This window comes from Aspergillus pseudotamarii (assembly GCF_009193445.1).
Source record: "Aspergillus pseudotamarii strain CBS 117625 unplaced genomic scaffold BDV38scaffold_90, whole genome shotgun sequence".
In the NCBI taxonomy this organism is placed as follows: domain Eukaryota; kingdom Fungi; phylum Ascomycota; class Eurotiomycetes; order Eurotiales; family Aspergillaceae; genus Aspergillus; species Aspergillus pseudotamarii.
In genome coordinates this window covers 1-18011 of record NW_022475104.1, presented here as the reverse complement: position 1 = coordinate 18011, position 18011 = coordinate 1, and the positions used below count along the sequence as shown (strand labels likewise).

The window sequence follows — 18011 nt, the reverse complement described above, 5'->3', positions numbered from 1 at the left end:
CTATCTTCACGAAGATCGTACGGTCCCTCGTACTTTAGGGGCAGCGGAGTCTAAGGCGGAAAACCTTTCACATGTCACGCCACTGCGCCGATATCACGGGTCCTTCGTTGCCTTAACTTTTTTAACCTCTTTCCTCCCCCTTACTTACTGACATTTACTTCCTCCACTCTCATTCCCTCTCTCTCCCTCCTGGCCAATTGTCCCTCGAACCTTCTTTCCTACTCTGAAGGAATATGCTTTGCGGTCCCCGTCAATTCTGCCCAATTCGCTGACCTCCCTCGACCTCTCCCCCGCACAATGGCCACCACCGCCCCTAACGGTCATGCTAATGCGACCCAGTCCGCCGACACGGCCGAAGAACGCAGACGAATCCACCACGATGCCGACGTTGTGATCGTGGGCGCAGGAGTTCTAGGATGTGCGCTTGCAGTTACACTGGGAAAACAGGGCCGGAGTGTTCTACTGCTAGAAGCCTCGATGAAGGAGCCGGATCGCATTGTCGGCGAGCTATTGCAGCCCGGTGGTGTCCAGGCCCTGGAGCGGTTAGGCCTGGCGGAATGTCTGGAGGGGATTGATTCAATCCCGTCTTACGGTTTCTATGTGTCTTATTTTGACAAATCCGTGACTATGCCTTACCCCAAAGAGACCCCGTCGTCGCCGCCTCCGCGCGGTCGCTCCTTTCACCACGGACGGTTTATCATGAAGCTACGGGAAGCAGCTCTGGCCTGTCCCAATGTCACCGTTGTTGAGACCAAGGCGACGGACCTAATCACTTGCTCGCATACCAAGCAGGTTCTTGGTGTGGAGTGCCAAACCAAGGGAAAAAAGGATTGCTATTTTGGACACCTCACTGTTGTCGCCGACGGCTACGCCTCCAAGTTCCGGAAGCAATACCACTCTAATACTCCGACGGTCAAGTCCCGATTCTGGGCTCTCGAACTAATTGACACGAAACTTCCTGCACCTAATCACGGACACGTCCTCTTAAGCGCAAATCCGCCGATCCTCCTGTACCAGATTGGCACCCACGAGACCCGTATCTTAGTCGATATCCCAGAGAACCTCCCATCCGCATCGGTCAAGAATGGTGGTGTCAAGAATCACCTGTGGAACGTGACCCTACCGTCTCTTCCTGAGTCTGTCCAGCCAGCCTTCCGCGCCGCACTGGAAAAGGGTCCGTTGAGGTCTATGCCGAACTCATTCCTTCCCGCCGCACAGAACAAGACCCCGGGGCTGGTGATACTGGGCGATGCGTTGAACATGCGGCATCCGTTGACTGGTGGCGGCATGACTGTGGCTTTCAACGATGTACTTGTGTTCCGGGATCTGCTGAGTCCCGAAAAGGTTCCCGATTTTGCAGACACCGACAGGGTTTTGAAGCAGCTGAAGTCCTTCCACTGGAAGCGAAAGAACGGATCCTCTGTCATTAACATTCTGGCCATGGCGTTGTACGCCCTTTTCTCTGCCAACGGTTTGTTCTCTTACTCCTATACCGCACCTTCATCAAGGTCAGCTACTAATATACCGCTTAGATGAAAACCTCCGCGTCCTCCAGCGAGGCTGCTTCCACTACTTCGATATGGGCATGTATTCCGAGCCAATGGGTCTTTTGGGCGGCCTTATCAAAAAGCCCTTTGTACTATTCTGCCATTTCTTCACAGTCGCATTCCTCTCCCTCTGGGTGCTTCTCCGTGAGGCTCCTCTGTACCAGCTTCCCTGGTCACTTATCAGATGCGCGATGGTATTCTGGACAGCCTGTGTTGTTATATTCCCCTACATGCTCATTGAAGCATTCTGTTAGTATTATTAGACCTTTATATTCCCTTTGTTTCCCTTACACTTATGTTTTCGGAGCGAAACGATCTCTTCTCGTTCAAATTCTTATGGCTTGGTGTATGATACGAGTTTTACTTCGCTTACCTTCTCATGCTGTAATAATATTTCCAGACTGCTTATGATTTATATGCTTTTATTGAGCCAGTTACCTTCCCACAGCGATGATAGAACGGAGATATACAAAAGCTTGTACATACATATACGAATTATACAATTAATATATACTGATCACATGAAATCCGAATCCCAGTATCTCTAATCACTATAAATAGAACTCCCCAAAAGCAAGATCAACAGTTGACAACGATAATCAAAACTAGGGCAATATCAAACCGAAGTCACGGTTACATTAGGGCCTGAACCCAACAGCAAGAAATTTACCCCTAGATACTTCCCAAGATCTTCCTTCTTACGGCACGCATGTGACACTATCAACCATAGTCCAAGAAGCTCATAGAAAAGTCTCGATGCTCTCGAATAGTTCAATCTGCAGGACCAGAACTAGGATATCATCTCTCTTCTCATACATTGTATCCTTCACTCGCAGATGGGGGTTCGCTATGTCTCCGGCGTGTATCGGTAATCCCAATGCTGAATGCAATTCAATATCTAGCTAAGTGACTTGTTTAGTTAGTTATGTATGACGCTGACATAATAGGTCTAGACCCCTGGACGATCAATATTCTGGAATGACACAACTCGTATTGCAGGGTATGGTACTATTATTTGTATCTATTGATGTATTTTACTGTACCCGGACCTTTCTGGATATTTCCTCTTTTAGATATCGAGGGAATTTCAGTAATCATATAAGCATGTAAGTATGTACTCGTTCCCACAAGTTCAAACAAGGAATTATAAAGAAAAGTTTACATTGTAATGACTCACGCATAGTAACATTCCAAACAAAAAGTAGTAAAGTTTGCAGACCTTGCATACTTAAAATGCAGGCATGAAGTATACTACAGGTTTTACATACATATGACTTATTACAGACAAGGTTTATTATTGACCCCTTTGGGATATATTGAACGTACATCAAGCTTTTAGTTGGAGAGGGTTATTGAAATAGTCACCTATAAAGTTATCAATAATAGAAGCACATGCAATGTCACTATTAATCCGACCTGTCATTAACATCTGCGCGGTGGATGACTCTATCTCATCAATTCTAGACTTTCTCCTGAAATGATTGGACTCGTTCATGATATCATCTTGTACCAGACATTTTCTCATTTTTATCATTTTTCTCTTTGTGGTAAATTCCAACCTCTACATTGAACCGACGCCCAATCCAGACTGGACTCGATCGACATGATATGTAACTAAAACAAGGACAAATTGTCTCTCAGAAAAGGAGAAAACGCAAAATATAACACAGAAACAATGACCCACTCGCCTGGCACCCTGCTATGATGGTATATTGACAATGATAATGATGATGATCATGCCGTTTGGATATAATCTGGAACAAACAAGGAAACAAGAAAAAGAAAATAACCCCAGCCAGCAATGGGTAGGAACAAAATCGGTCAATCAATCAATCAATCCGTAACATCGAAATCAAAGGTGGATGTTTGTATGTATAGTAAACTCGTTTAGTTTTGCTCGCTCTTGCTGTTCTCCCCTTTTTGTCTACCGCATTCCTGAGTTCGAGTTGAACAATCCGCGTATACCATGCGGTTGGTACATGCCTTGATGGCGACGCCTTTTCCTGGTCAGGTGTTCGTCACAGCAGAAGTGTGCGCCAACATAGGTCTGCAAAGATGATAGTACAGCGCGGCTAGACATAACCCAGAATCAACTCGAAGCTCAATGGCTCTCCAAGGAGATGAGTCAAGCTCCAAAGGACACAGCCAAAGTAAAGAGCCATGTATCGAACGAGGATATAAAATCAGCGAACAGCTATCATATGCAATTATGCAACTCACGCAAATAACCCACGAACCAATTGTAAACCAGCTAGACCCTTCGACTGCCAAATTCCGTTATTTGACCTTGCAAAACGCCGATATTGAACATAAAAAGAACAGGGGAAAGACATAGACATAGACACAAGAATAAGAAAAAGTCATATACCTGCCATTCAAAAGCAAAAGAAACAGTTCGACCGAAATTATGTCGTTTTCAAAGAGGTATTGCCTCATTTTATACAGCGTCGTAGGATTCAGTTCAAATGTCTTGAACTCCTTTTGACGATAGCTTTGGGGTAACGTTGGATGGTAAGCCGAACGTCTCGATATTTTTTGTTTTGACAAACTGTACAAGTGCTATACAATAGCACGATCTGCTGATAGAATCGTCTCGCGAAAGGTTGCTCCAGCAAGCTCACGGTAAAGTTGAGATGCTGTGAACTCTAACAAGCGAATTTGGGTCCATTCACTGCAATGACATGTGACACGTTTTAGACATCGTAATTCATGCTACTTGGTGCAAATCAAATGAAGAGTGCAGACGATCTCATCAGGGCCTTCAACCGCCTTTTCTGAGAGATTCATCTGCAGGGAGGGGCTCGGCGCCGCCATGGAAACCGTGGCGGTTTTCCGCATTCGACCTGGCATTCTTCTTCTGCTTCTTTTTGGTTGTCTGCCAGCCACTGCTTGAGTGGTTGCCGTGGGAGTCGTGCGTCATCGAGCCAGCGCCATTCATCCGTCGTGTAGGATGGCCACCATTCCGTTCTTTGTCGCCTGGTCCGCCAGCGTGGTGCGAAGTGTCGGAACGGTTTTTGGGTTTCGACTTATGAGAGTTTCCATTGACCTTCTCCGGCGCATCAACGCCATTGGGTCTGCGTTTACCATTCGACGGGACGTGTAGCTCCGGTCCGGATAACCCCTTCTCCGCGATCGTATGTCTGAGACGAGGGTCCTTCTCCGATGTCTCCTGGTGAGAAAAAGCCGCCTTGTGCTTTTCTGGACCAGGCTTCGACGGCGGCTCTGCCATTTTCTCACTGTTCGAAAGATGTAGGCTTTGTAGACGGCTTGACAGCAGACTGGGCTTCCCACTGTGTCCGTTGGTCAACGCGTCGGCCGGCTTCCGAGTATCGATTCCTTGTCGGCCGAAGTACGGAGTTTGGTCGGTTTCCACTGAACTGGTATCTTGATAGTCTTGGGAGAACGAGTCGGAGATGCTGGCGGGGGTATCAGTGTTGTGATCATCTGAAGTCGATGTACAATGGCTCATGGCACCACAGGGGTCATAGTTCTCGGTAGAAATAGTAGTACTGCGCGGTTCACTCAGAGGCACCGACCCATCGACGATTAGGGGACCGCCCGACGCCATGGGCCGTGCCGTTGACCGCTGCTGCATTGACCCAGCCTTAGAGGCCTGCGTATAGCCATTGTCCGGAGACGAACCGAATGCTTCATGGGGGCCAAGTGTGGACAGATAGTCCTGAGGGTTAGTAACGAAGGGCATGATACCGCCGTTTGGTAATGCTAAGCCTACTGGAGTTTGCAGTGGAGACAACATGGTATTTTGATGGTATGCCTGCAATTGTGGCGAGGTGGCAAGGTAGTATCCCACACACTCGGTTGGCCGGCTTTCATCCGAGTATGGAGAACGAGACACATTAGGCATACTACTAGGCATGAAGTTGCTGTCTTCTTCGCTCTGCACTCCATCAGGGGATGCGGGCGTATTACGCTGCTTTGAACCTTGTGGGGAATCTTGCGTCATGGAGTATATTGGGGCAAAGCTCGGAAGAGAGTGAACCGACCGCGCGGGCTGCGACTGCGCTCTGAGTGATCCGCCTGGGGAGCCGTTCGCAACTGATGACCGACGTGGATTGCGCCGAAGCTCTGGCATAGCGGTTGGCGCCGATGGCGATGGTGGGTTAGTTGTACTACTGCCTTGCACGCCCGTGATCGCAACCGGAAGGTAAGGAGTTCCATAGTAGATATGTTGGCGGAGCTGCGTTCCGTGTGGCGCGTGGTTTGCTGTTCCAGACCTTGAGCGAGAGTTGTCGTCGCCGGTTGACTCCTGCTGCTGAGGCATCGGAAACTGTATGAACGGCTGACGGATAAGCACAGGCGGTGCTCTCCCGGTAAGCAGTGCTTGATTTTGTAGCTGTAACCGGAGTTCCTGTTCCTGGGCTTGGAGTATCTGAATCTGCTGGTAGAGATGGTCATGAAGAAGATATTGAGCTTGCTGCGCTTGCAGAGATAATTCCGATGCACTCATACCGTTGCTGGCTTGGCGGAAGTTATTGGACTTATGCGGTGTATTTGAAGACCGACGGCTGCCATTGTGTCCACCACGAGGGTATTGGTGCGAATGTCGCCCACCACGGCCACCACCACGGCCGCCCCGGGAAGACGGAGGCGCTGTGAGAACAGGCCGCGGTTGAGGAGGAGGCCGCTCCCACGACCGCTCCTCCTCGGGTGGATACTCGTATTGCTCACAACAGAGCTCAAGATCCCCTTGCGACGCAGACTTGAATGCTCTCCGTAGTTCGAGATGAACACCTCTGAAGGATGTATCATCCGCTGTATTCCCCAAGTTTCTCGACGTGTTGAAAGGCTCCTCCACGCAGAGGCGATTATTCTGCAGTAAGTGCCACCCCTTGGCTTCCTTCGAAATCAGCTTACCCTCTCGAACGGATATGACGTACTTTTCGTAGTCGAGCTCGTGGCCATAATACTTAAAAAATTGGAAAAGCAAGTCGCCCAAGCTTTGCTTGTTTTTCCGTCCGTACCCAGCTAGATGGCCAAGGTCATCGTCAAATGAGCAAACCAATCCTTCGGGCGAAATCTTCTTCTCGTGGGGTCGAGCCTGAAGACTAGGGAGAATCGGGGGATCTCGCGTTTGGAGAAAGTTAATTATCAAGCATATCCATGTATAGGAGCTTAATGTGCCACCCAATCCTAAGACAAATTGTCAACACCGAGAATTCCAGAGAAAGAATTGCTGCCTTGACTCCCCCATGGTTGGAACATACCGGCATCACAGAGTATCCTCCGTTTCGTCCAATGTTTGATGATCATAGCCAACGGCCTCACACGCTCGTCAATCTCGACGTAGGTCCGAACCATACGCGTATTGTCTAACGCTAATGTGTTATTCACGTTCATGTCGCAGGCTAACTGTAATTCCGGATCCCAAATCTTCACGATGGGAACTTTCGCGTGAGATACACAGACGACCCGTTCCATGCCATCTGCCAAGGTTGTTAGCTGGGAGTCGGGGCCTGGAGGAAGCAAGTGAGTTCCCTTACGTCGTGCAAGAACCTCCGCTAGCAGACAGACCTGCTCGAGCTCCTTATATGTCGTTGTTATACAGATGTCCACTGCGCCAAATTAGCCCGCGGACTGCAACAACGCAACTTCTACATACCATCCGAGTCACTTGAACAGAGCTTATTCCCTGACGACCCAAAAACGTGGACTTTGATATCCCTACCAGGCCATTGTTCGTTGAATAGCCGTTCCAACTTGCGAACAAGTTGTCGTCGCCGATCATCACTCTCTGCAGACGGCAGTAATCGATCATATACCTCCAACATATCGTCGGTGAGTCTTTTCTCCTCCACCGGCTCCAACCGTTCCTTGAGACCCTCCTTCTCCTCCGGCAACAGATCGGCCCCCAGGCTATACGGTATCCTTCTCCGGAAGAAGGCCATGGCGGTTTCATATTTACACCCAGAGAACGGTTTTCGCAAGGATGGCGGAAGGTGTGTGGACTCGGAATGGGTTGACCGAGGGGAAGTGCTTCCGTGCGGAGGGGAGGGGGAACGGGAGTGGAAGGAGAGGTTCCGCGCATGTTGATACGGCGTTGAAGGGAGGGAGTTCGACTGCTGAGAATTCAATGGGGGCCTGGTAGGTGCCTCTGACGACGTGTCAGTGGACAAGTTCCACGGCATAGTCGAGGCCTTTTCCGACACTATCGGTGACTTTCCACCTGGACCGGAAGCCAATTTAGCATTCCCATGGACGTCTGAGATCATATAGCGATTCCAACGTTGACTGACAACGTTGGCCTCCACGAAGGGTTAAAATCAAATAATTCCGCCGTGATCTTAAGCCGAACAAACGCCGTGGTTTGTAAGTCCACCTAAGAAGCCTACTCCGGTGACCAGCTTTTTCTCCGTCCGGAATTGGTCTCTCGGTACCGAACGTACAGATTCGCGATTATTTCAGCCAACGGATAATACCTTCGGACGAATAAAAGACAGGGAAAAAGGCGAGGCGAAACCCTGCGAGGGAGTTGTGCACGCAGGGGAGTCACTGCAGATACCGGCCGGCGATGGCGTAGCAGAATTGACCTGTGCTGCTACGGCCCGAGTAAATCCCTTATATTTTTTTTCACTGGCGGAGAGACGTCAAACAAAAAGAAAAAGAAAGGTAATGGCAAGTAAACGAAGAGTGAAATTTGAAGGATTCCACGACGAGGGTGAATAGAATGTCCGTCTCAGTGGCGACCGAAGAATGTCAGGGTGCTGATGGGATACTTTACGTTGTCGATCGTCAAACCAATAGATCGAACAGTGTTTTAAGGGGAGAGAGCGATACACTCTAACCGGGAAGGGCACACTTCAAAAACCACACAACTTCCGGGGGTGGGAACAGGACGTGGACAGGTCTTCAGAAATGAAAAAGAATCGGAGGGGAAAAAAGGAAAAAGAGAAGAATCCAAACTTCTTTAATTTTTTTCCTCCTTATTTTCCCATGTAAGGACCAGCCTAAGATTGAGACCGAAAGGAAATGATATACGGGGGGAATGGAAAGATTTGGGGGGGGGAACGAACTTGGGACTGGGAGTCGAAAGTTCGGTGGGAGGGCAGCACGCGGAGGGGGATCAATCACTTTCACTGTCAACTCACGTTTTCCTACTGACATGGTGAGCCTGAGCCAGGGGGCAGTCAATCAGCGTTCAGCGGTCATCCTTAGTCACTTCCACTGGTGCAGCTTTAGTGAGCTAGGTGGGCACCGCCAAATCCACGGGGTTAATCCCGACCACGCTTCAGAATAATGATGGAAGCCACTAAAAATATAGTTCTTTTCAGAATCATAGTAAAAATACATTTAAGACAGGTATCAGGCCAACCACCTGTCATAGAACAGGACACAAGAGACTATGAGAAAGAATTTATAGAAACTTGAATCGTTCTGATTTAACCCAAGTGCATGCCTCATCCCTCAACCTTAATATGGAGAAGTCCAGTTATAATTCTGGTTTGATATCAGTACAATTATTCGGGACTGAGGGTATATCAATATTGAATAGAGAGGTAGTCGCATTTCATTCCTCCTGTTGCTGCTACCAACTTTTTTTATTCCTCTTTTTTTGCTTTTGTTTTTTTACCAGTAAGGGTTTTCAACGTCTTAAGTATTATTGCTGGAATTACTATTACCACATACCACATCATTGGAGCCCACCCAGCCGGATGCCTGGGGCAGCCGCCGGATGTCCACACCAGGAATGGAATTTATACTCTTAACAATCGTCCGACACCTTGGAAGGGGGTCCTGTACAATCTCAATGGGAATTTTAATTTAACAACAATCTAGTCGTGACGATGTAACCACCTCATCAAATGATTCAATTTCCTTCAGCCACAATTAATATATGGATCTTTGTAGTCCCAAGAAGGCGATCCAGACTGGGTGCTCAATAGTACAATTCCTATTTAATTTAATCCAATGAGACCTCTAATCTCATCTGGCTTTCCTTTGTGTCAAGAAGACTTGCTAAAGTTACTAGGCAGAAACATATCGATATATGTCGTTTCATTGTCTCTCTGTCTGAGTCTCTCACTCCTGAGCCCCGCGCTTGTCCAATTTCTCTTTCATCGGTTTTTGGGTCCTGTCCAACGGCTCTCAGTCTCTCTCAGCGAATGGACCGAGTTTCATGCGAGAGTCCCGGCACGTGTGCCGGGCCTCCAATTGAAACATTAAGGAACCGGCCCACTTTTGGCGGACAATCAAAACTTTCTTCCTGTCAACGGGTGAACTGTTCTTGACTATATTGTCTAGTCTAGTCTCGCTTATGATTGTTTAGTCTAGTCAGTATTCAGCTGCCGCGGGAATTATCACAACCAGCAATGCTCAATTTTTACTCAACTTGGTCAGGCGCAAGCCCGGGCCCCGCCGAGTCGTCCTCAAAACGGATCATTATTCCGCTCCGCACGCCTGCAGATGAAGAATGTGTGTCTTAGACATAAAAATCCTGTATTTTTAGTCCCCAGCGCTGCATAAGATCGGCGTATAAGTACTCCTCTCTTGGCCTGCTCTGGCAAGGCAAGGAAGGATCCCCCCCCCCCCAGTTCTAAGTTTGGACCGACGGCGCTGCCGGTCTTTCGAATACAAGTTCCGAGCTGAATAAGGTGGAAAATCAGCGCCATTCAGCTTGCTCCTTCTCCTGCTTGCCAAATCTAGATCATGATCAGGCACTGTTCACTTGTTGACCCATGGGTGACTACCAAAGTCTAACCCGGTCTGGGCGGTTATAGGAGTATGTCCTCAAAGAAAGACAAAGCGGGAACTAAGCCACTGGGGTGATACGACGTTTTCCCAAGCTCTGTGCGTGGACGTGACGGACTCGATTTGACCGGCCAAAGATAGACCTTGTTGGCGAGGGCTGCTTGTCATCTGTCCAAAAAAAATTCCAAAATTGACTTCCAGGCGTGAAAAGCGACGTCTGTATAAGTCGGGCTGTCGCAAAACCAATCAAGGGCAGGAGTATGTGTCGATAGTCAGTAATAGATCTGACCAACTCCAAGATATCCGCTAAGCAAATTCAACAGCCACGTCGACTTACAATTGTCGCTCAATATGCATGTAAGGTCGTAGGCAGCTTGATGCATGTGGTCGTTAGTACCTTGGGTACGTCAGCATCCGTAGTACTACTGCATATTGCATGTCATCCAATAATAGCCGGATCATCACAACAATTGTTTTGGGATCTGACATAGAACCCTTGATTCTTCCGATAGGTCCGGCATCCTTCTATAACGAGGACATACCCCTCGAGATTCAAGAACTGGCTTTCCGCTAGTGGTCGTATAAGTAGGAAGCCCACCTTACCTACAGGTACCTATGACACTGCAGCAAACTCGCGATGAGATTATGATTGGTGAATGGAGACCGTACTTTCAGGCTAAGTGCAGGGGGCCTGAGGACACATCTCCCTTCCACCTTGGCGATATCCGAGTTCCTGGCTAAATACAGTCTTGCAGATCATGTGCTTAGGAAGAACTTGAGGTCATTGTCAATAAAAAGGAGCATCAGGGACTGACATGTTAAATAAGTACCTGGGGGAAGGCGAGTCCATCTCTTATTTTCCATACACAATTTAGCATAACGTCCCAACATCTAAAGTTGTCATATGGGTATCAGCGAGGTGCGTTCGGACTCAGGATCAGAGTGACCAGTGGCCTATATTCGCAAGTCAGGCCGCGGCGTAAGATTTCTGGATACGCATCACGAAAATCTAGAGTATGTAAAGCAAATAAGTGATGTAGCAGTGAAACACAGACTGAAGGCCTTGTTGCCAATATTTCACCTGGCCCTCAGCCTTCTGCGTCAGATACCACGTCACCTCTAGAAAATTTTTCAGGTCCATGCTGACTGGCATGTAATGTACCCAAGGGACCAACCAATCATTATGCAATTTTTCGTACCTGGTTTGCTCTAGAACAATCGGGTTGGAGTACAAGAGACAATAGAAGCGACCGCTGAAACCACTTCCGTGGAAGTCGGAACTATATCGCGATTTGTAGCTTGCGTTCTACATATTAGCCCTCGATTTCAAAAGTGGCTTGCTTTCCTTGCATGCATCCAGACCACAATAGCTAACTACTAAGATCCCGTTGAAGCTATGTACCGTCATCGTGAAGCTTATGGCATCCAATTTAACGTTGATATTATCTTTAATATTCGGAAGTCTTTTCAAAAAAAAAAAAAGTATCTGGTGTAGTGATATCTGTGGCTATAAAAGCCCGTTAATTTGATCAGTGTCATTGCACAAGATGTGTCTGCCATGTGAGTTCCAAATGATATCTCTGTTTAAACTATATGATGGACATAAACCGTCTTGAAGTGTTTTTTGATCAGCGATCCTGCATCAATGGCTTCTTGGGAAAACAATCGCACATCGTTATGATTTTTGAAACCCTCTTTTCAGATGAACCAATACGGTGTCAATTGGCTGCAACAGTAAAAGCATTCTGATACATAACAGTATCAATGTTTGCGAACTTGCTTCAGGACAAAGTAAAAACGCTGTATACATACGTGTTGTACACCGCCTCTCTGTACAAGTCGGCCAAGATTGTCAATAAATTAGATTTCGGCGCTAGTCAGATGGCAGCATTGCTGAGGTATTGCTTCTTAAATGTATCCTGTCATCATCGCTTTTATGGTGTTTGAGAACGATGCTCTCTCCATATACCGACTTATCGTAGTGCTCGAGTATGGTGAATTCGGAGAGGTACCTGAGAGGCATTGGGGGCAGACAGACTATTGGATTTCTCCTGGTAGTCCTGGGACTCTGAAAAGAAAAGAAAAGAAAAGAAAACTTGTTTAAATCATTTACAGTGTCCACAAAGGATCGAGTATTGGCTATATTACATACGTCGTACGTTTTAAGAAAAAGGTGGTTATGCTTTACAATATATCATTTATCCTTGAACTTCACCCCGTTTTTGATATACCTGGAACTCGCAAACAGTGTCATAACAACGGTTTTGCGGACAGTACTTGTGAGCCTATAACAGCGAGCTCCGCGCCAAGGCTAGTCAGCTTCCAGCTCATGCGCATTGCCGATACCGTGCCCAGCAAGTTCTCTTGCTGGCGCTGTGTCTTCTAACTCCCGTGGTTGGCTTCCCGCTGGTACGACGGCCTTGACTTCCTGAATATGCTCGTTGCCGCTTGCCCTTTACCGACGCCGCCTCCTGACAAGGAAGAAGATAAATAGCATGGTAGCTACCGCTCCACCAACCCCTCCAACTATTACCCCGATGGCTGTCTTATTCCCATTGTCATTATCAAGATACAGCGTAGGTGTCGCAGGCATCATAGGAGGTGATGATAGCATATTCTGTCCCAGTTGACTGTATAGTGCGGGAGCTGCCCACTTTGAGCGGGTGTAGCTTCAATGTCCCTTGAAGCTGTAAGAGGGATTATGCTGGCATGTAATTCCGGCTTTAATCTACCATTAGTCGGTGAAAAAGATCGGGATATTGTAGGTCAGGTATATACTCACATCAAATGTTGGTGGGCTATTCTCTAGCTGAGCATCGTACAGGGATGCGGGCATGCTAAAAGAGCCAGCTCACTCAACAACACACCAGTTTCTCCTTCCGCAAACCCTAAACATCAGGCTTCCCTAGGCTTCATATACATGAGACATACGCTCATGGTCAAGGCTTCTTGCATGATACCATTTGACTGGCGGGATAGACAGATCTGATCGACACGTAGAAGTTAGCATCCTGAAGAGACTAGTAGGATATATCCATACATATCAGAATACTGGCCATAAGATATAACAACTGTTCCGCCTAATGTATAAGTCTTACACGCGGTAGAGGGCGCGTCATGCTGCACAATGGCACAGAATTCCGTTTTCCTTTGTACGACAGTGTCCAAAGTGCGGCGGTTGAACCATTTACGCGCAGAAACATCGTATACTTGGGCATAGTTCCAGCTATTCTAAGCTCTCATTAGAACCAATGGAATTATTTAATGAATTTGGAGCACTTACTGAAGTATATGTTGCATTAGACTCACTGACGACAGAAGGCACTTCACCACCAATGAATATTAAGATTCCCACCTCCTCAATAAGCAAATATACCAAGGCTTTAATTCGTACCGCCTTGAAAGGTGAATCCAAATGCCTCAACTCTCCCGCTATGATTAGTATGGAGTTGTATCGCACCCGGCGAGTGCGTCTGGCGCTTCCTCTTGAACGGTTGGGTTCTTCTGGTGCAGTTCTTAACCTGCCCCATTGCCGACTGCAAATTCTTGAAAAGATTTAGCTGCACAAGGCATTGTCTGTTAAGGTATCTTAATTATTGGCAGTAGTTATCGCAGAGGTATCTAGTACTTGAGTGCCATCATCCGATAAAGCACACCCGTCTAGGCCGTCAAAACACAGAACATCATCGACAATCTCAACTAGATCGAGTCGATTGATCCCACAATGAGATTGTAACGTCCATCGCCAAGTGCCTACCTCCAAAATCCCAACCTCGACAATACTCCCAGACAGATCCTCGGGTGCCTCTGCTACTGCTAGATACACACAGAGACAGATGAGTAGAATCAGATTTATGAGGATTGCCATTCCGAGAGTGTCGCAACAATGCAATCTCCGATCTGATGGTCCCCTAATACCGTTATCGAAGTGGACTGTCTGGTAGAGCCCAGCCACTTTGGGTCTCTTTTTCTTGATATTCTAAAAGAGTAAGATGACCACGCGGGGATAGGGAAAAAAAAATTTTTTACATTGGCGTCCGAGTGGGCGCGGTGTATATTCATTTGTAAATCTGACGACAAGACAGATAAATGACTAGCCTACTCTTACCCCGTCTAGAACCGTGTGCATTGCATTGGGTATAGATTCCTTCGCTGGCTCAAACCCAAGATTATATGCGCAGGGACAAATGAGCATCGCGCAATACTACAGTGGGGGTCCAAAAGTATGTGACCCCCTATACATAAAGGTACCCAGTGGCTCTATCTTCCTGGTACGAGAAGCTAGGTATCTTTATGTACAGGGGGTCACATACTTTTGGACCCCCACTGTACCAGGATCTCACTCAGGTGGGACCCGAGACATGGAGATCAACCATGTTCTAGCTTTTCAGGGACTACGGCTGTCTTGGCACAATAAAAAGAATTTGATCTTATGGTCGATTTAGGCAGGCTATGCCATTTTACAAGTGACCGTTTCGTCTCAGAGAGCGTGTGTCGACCCGCCCTGAATCGTGCACGGGAGCAAAGAGTCTGTTGATGGTTCAATGAGTGCTGCCAGGAAGTCAGGCGCAGTGTACTCTATACCTGTTGGCGCTAGAGGGATTTGTTCTTCTCGATAGACCCCGGTAGGGGATTCAACCTTTGGATATAAGAGTAAGTCTGCAAAATATAGTATCACAGCAGGGCCCGAAGCTTTATAAAAAAAAAAATAAAAAAAAAAGACAAACACCTTATTCGTTGACAATTTGAGTAGCTTGAAGGTTAGTTAGATGCATGCAGCATTTAGTCTCATTGAAGTAATAGGGACTTTGCTGGTTATAAACGAGAGAGCCTCAGCACAGAGCTACCTCAAGAGCAATCTGACTATCAACAGGCAAGTTCTACATTTGCGTCTTGCAAGTAGTTATCCTAGTTTCAGTTGCTATACATCTGAAACATAGAGTAGCCTTAGGTCTGAGGTCCTCAGCTTATAACTTTGCTCTTATGCCCATTTTTAGCCGACTCGCTCGCAACGAATTTAGATATATAGCACTAATTTGCAGCACGGGTGCTTAGGATTATTTACACTTATATACAGAAGCTAAAAGAAACCGCTACGCCACTATTCCACTATAAGTTAGAGCTAACCAGCTTGATCAAGAGCATACTCTGTGTGCGGCTCGGGAAAACAGACTAGGTCCGGTATGGAAAGACATGCAAGGTGGGCGAGCTCTTGTTTTCTTATTCAGAGTCCAAGTCCTCAAGCGATAATAGCTCTAAATATAAGGCAACTTCCTATGTTAGGGAGCTTCTGAACGGACCTGGACGAACGTCGATTAGGTTCAAGTTGTGTACAGATAGCACTATGTGAAAATGAAATATACATCGCACTAGCATATATTGTTGGGTTTGTGACTAGGCATTGACTTCAACAATTACAGACATAACATGCACGGATGGATTATTATGAAATTAATGTAACTAATGTCCTGCCTAATTACTAAATGAAGAAGAGCTTGGGTAGTGCAAGACACATATAGAGGCCCTCTCACGTGCGGGAGCCGTTGAAGTGCCGATTTCACCCATCCGTGGGCAAAAATATATACAATCTACTTCGGTGTAAAGAATACTAGTATGCTCCGTAGTAAGGAAGGAAACGTATCCGGGGACATCATATATCGATAGTGATCAATGCTTCTGATCATGGGAGGCAAGCACCCATACCTTTATAAGCAATAAGCACGGTTAGATTTCAGACAAGACATGCTCAAGCTTTTGAAGAGTCTTTAGACAATTGTTCTCGAGAACCGACTGAGATGCGACCCGCAGAGACACTCGCGCTAAACCCAAAGTAGCGTACCCTGGAGTTCTAATTTAATCCCCACGAGGAATGTGGAAGTCAATTTAGGTTTTTATCACTAATTATGTTCGCTATCACTAGAAATATGAATTAACTATGCCCACTACTACTCCGGACGTAGTAGTACTTGTATGACCTTGAGGGGTGCGTGGTACTCTTTACGGTACAGTACGGTATTCTGGTCCCACCCAATCTAGTTTGAGATTCTTTAAGGGAGAGTCCAAAGTTAATGTCAGTCTGAGTATAGAAATGCCTCAATTCCCACCCCCACGAGGTAGAAGAGATTTATCAGTGTGATGAAAACGACCAGACAATCATCTCTAGCAGTTGCTAGTTTCAATTGCCACAATGTGACTGAGACAAGGTGAGAATAGTGTTGCTCACAATATCTTTCGGTTCTGAATCACATTCACAAGAGATAATACCACGACAGGTAATTTTTGGTAGCTCTTGGAAGCACCTCCAAGAGGTGGGACGGTCTCTATCAAAAAAGGTTGGTGGGCCGCGCTAAGAAACAAGACAGAATATTACATCCAAGAATAATCTCCGGTTACCGGCTAACCCTCAGACAACCCATACGCCATTGTGCAGCGGCTTCTCTGGGATGATGCCTTTTCATAGGATTGCTGAGCCGGAGGATGATTTCATCTATTTCCAATTAGGCATATCAGCAGACTCATGGAATTATAATCCTCCCTAATATTGAAGACTTATTATTGCGGCTATCGTTAATTAATTCTCTTGTTCTGTAGGTATGGTACAGTATCTTTACTCGGTACAGTAACTGTACTGATCGATACCGAGTTTGGATGGATACCTACAAGTGGAACGGCCCCAGGGGACACCGAGTATTTACCTTATAAATCTGATCGTGAGATTTGAGGAACTAAAGAGGGTGTTCCAGTACTCCAGGGTAGTTCTACCTACAATGAAGGAGTATTTAGTGACTTTAAACCAACATATGAATTACTTTTCCTTTCCCGGAGTAGGGAGATGAGAATAGCAGGTGACCAGACGGGGTTAAGGAGAGATGGTGAGTGTTCACAATAATATTTACCAAAAAAAAAAAAAATGGGGACCGGGAAGAAGCGATTCAACAAGCCGAGTCTCCATCACCAACCAGAACAAGCCAAATCCATCCGATGCCCACCCTACTCTTTTTATTGTTAATAATAATTTTGTGTTTCTTGGGACTGGTGGATTGATTGTGTGTTGTGGTGTGGACGAGAAAGTGTGTTTTTGTGTGCTTCTCTCCCAAGGTGTGTGTGGTAATTTTTCTTCTATTTGTCTTTTAATTTCCAATCTTTTTGAATTCATTTTCCTTTTTTTCAAAGGGTGATACCTATTTTTCCTTTTCGAGTCTGGAGCGTGCCCAAACTCAGTAATACTGTACAGTAATTCGAAAAACAATCTTTATCTTTTCTTATCCCCCGGTCAAGAAAAAAAAAGAGAGACCGAGAAAGAGACAGAGAGACCGAGATAATCACGCTTTTTCCTCTCTTTCCTTTTCTCCCCCTCTTTCTTGTCCCCTCACGGCCCCAGTCCAGTCCAGTCCGATTCAAGTCCAAGTTTCTTTGGCTTGTCGCACCTGCTCTGTTACCCGACCACTTCCTCCTTTACCTTCTCTCGTCTTCCTTCCCTCTTACCCTCCCCTCCCCCGGTCTACTCCTCCTCCCTTTTCACACCTTCTCAGTCCCTTTGATTTCCCCACGCCAGACTCTTCGTCTGTCGTGCCTCTAGGGTGAGAAGTCGCTGTCTATTCCTACCCTTCTGCCTCGTTCACTCGTGGTAGAGCCGTCCGGACTTTTTGTTGGGAGGACAATCACTCCTTTTTTGTAAGTCCACTTCCCTACCGAACAACGCACTGGCATTTGGGGCTGCGCAAGTCAACCTCCCAGAAGATTTTCCTTTTTTTTTTT

The 18011-nt window shown here is 46.7% G+C and overlaps 3 protein-coding genes across 3 annotated transcripts; 1 reads left to right on the top strand and 2 right to left on the bottom strand.

Moving 5' to 3' along the window:
• Nucleotides 1–43: 43 nt before the first annotated feature.
• Nucleotides 44–2122, top strand: erg1 (squalene monooxygenase erg1). Its single transcript, XM_032052822.1, has one exon. It carries the CDS (start codon nt 298–300, stop codon nt 1534–1536), a length of 1239 nt encoding a protein of 412 aa, XP_031908161.1. The 5' UTR covers nt 44–297; the 3' UTR covers nt 1537–2122.
• Nucleotides 2123–4308: 2186 nt separating this feature from the next.
• On the bottom strand, nt 4309–7693 carry BDV38DRAFT_288026 (PAP/25A associated domain family; the record flags this gene model as incomplete). The annotated part of the gene is made up of 4 exons (XM_032060977.1): nt 4309–6698; nt 6773–6991; nt 7049–7120; nt 7168–7693. The coding sequence occupies 4 exons, from the start codon at nt 7691–7693 to the stop codon at nt 4309–4311; spliced, it is 3207 nt and encodes a 1068-aa protein (XP_031908160.1).
• A 5465-nt stretch (nt 7694–13158) lies between these two features.
• Nucleotides 13159–14121, bottom strand: BDV38DRAFT_288025 (uncharacterized protein; the record flags this gene model as incomplete). Its single annotated transcript, XM_032060976.1, has 4 exons — nt 13159–13238; nt 13352–13484; nt 13537–13789; nt 13910–14121. 4 exons carry the CDS (start codon nt 14119–14121, stop codon nt 13159–13161), a joined length of 678 nt encoding a protein of 225 aa, XP_031908159.1.
• Nucleotides 14122–18011: the final 3890 nt, after the last annotated feature.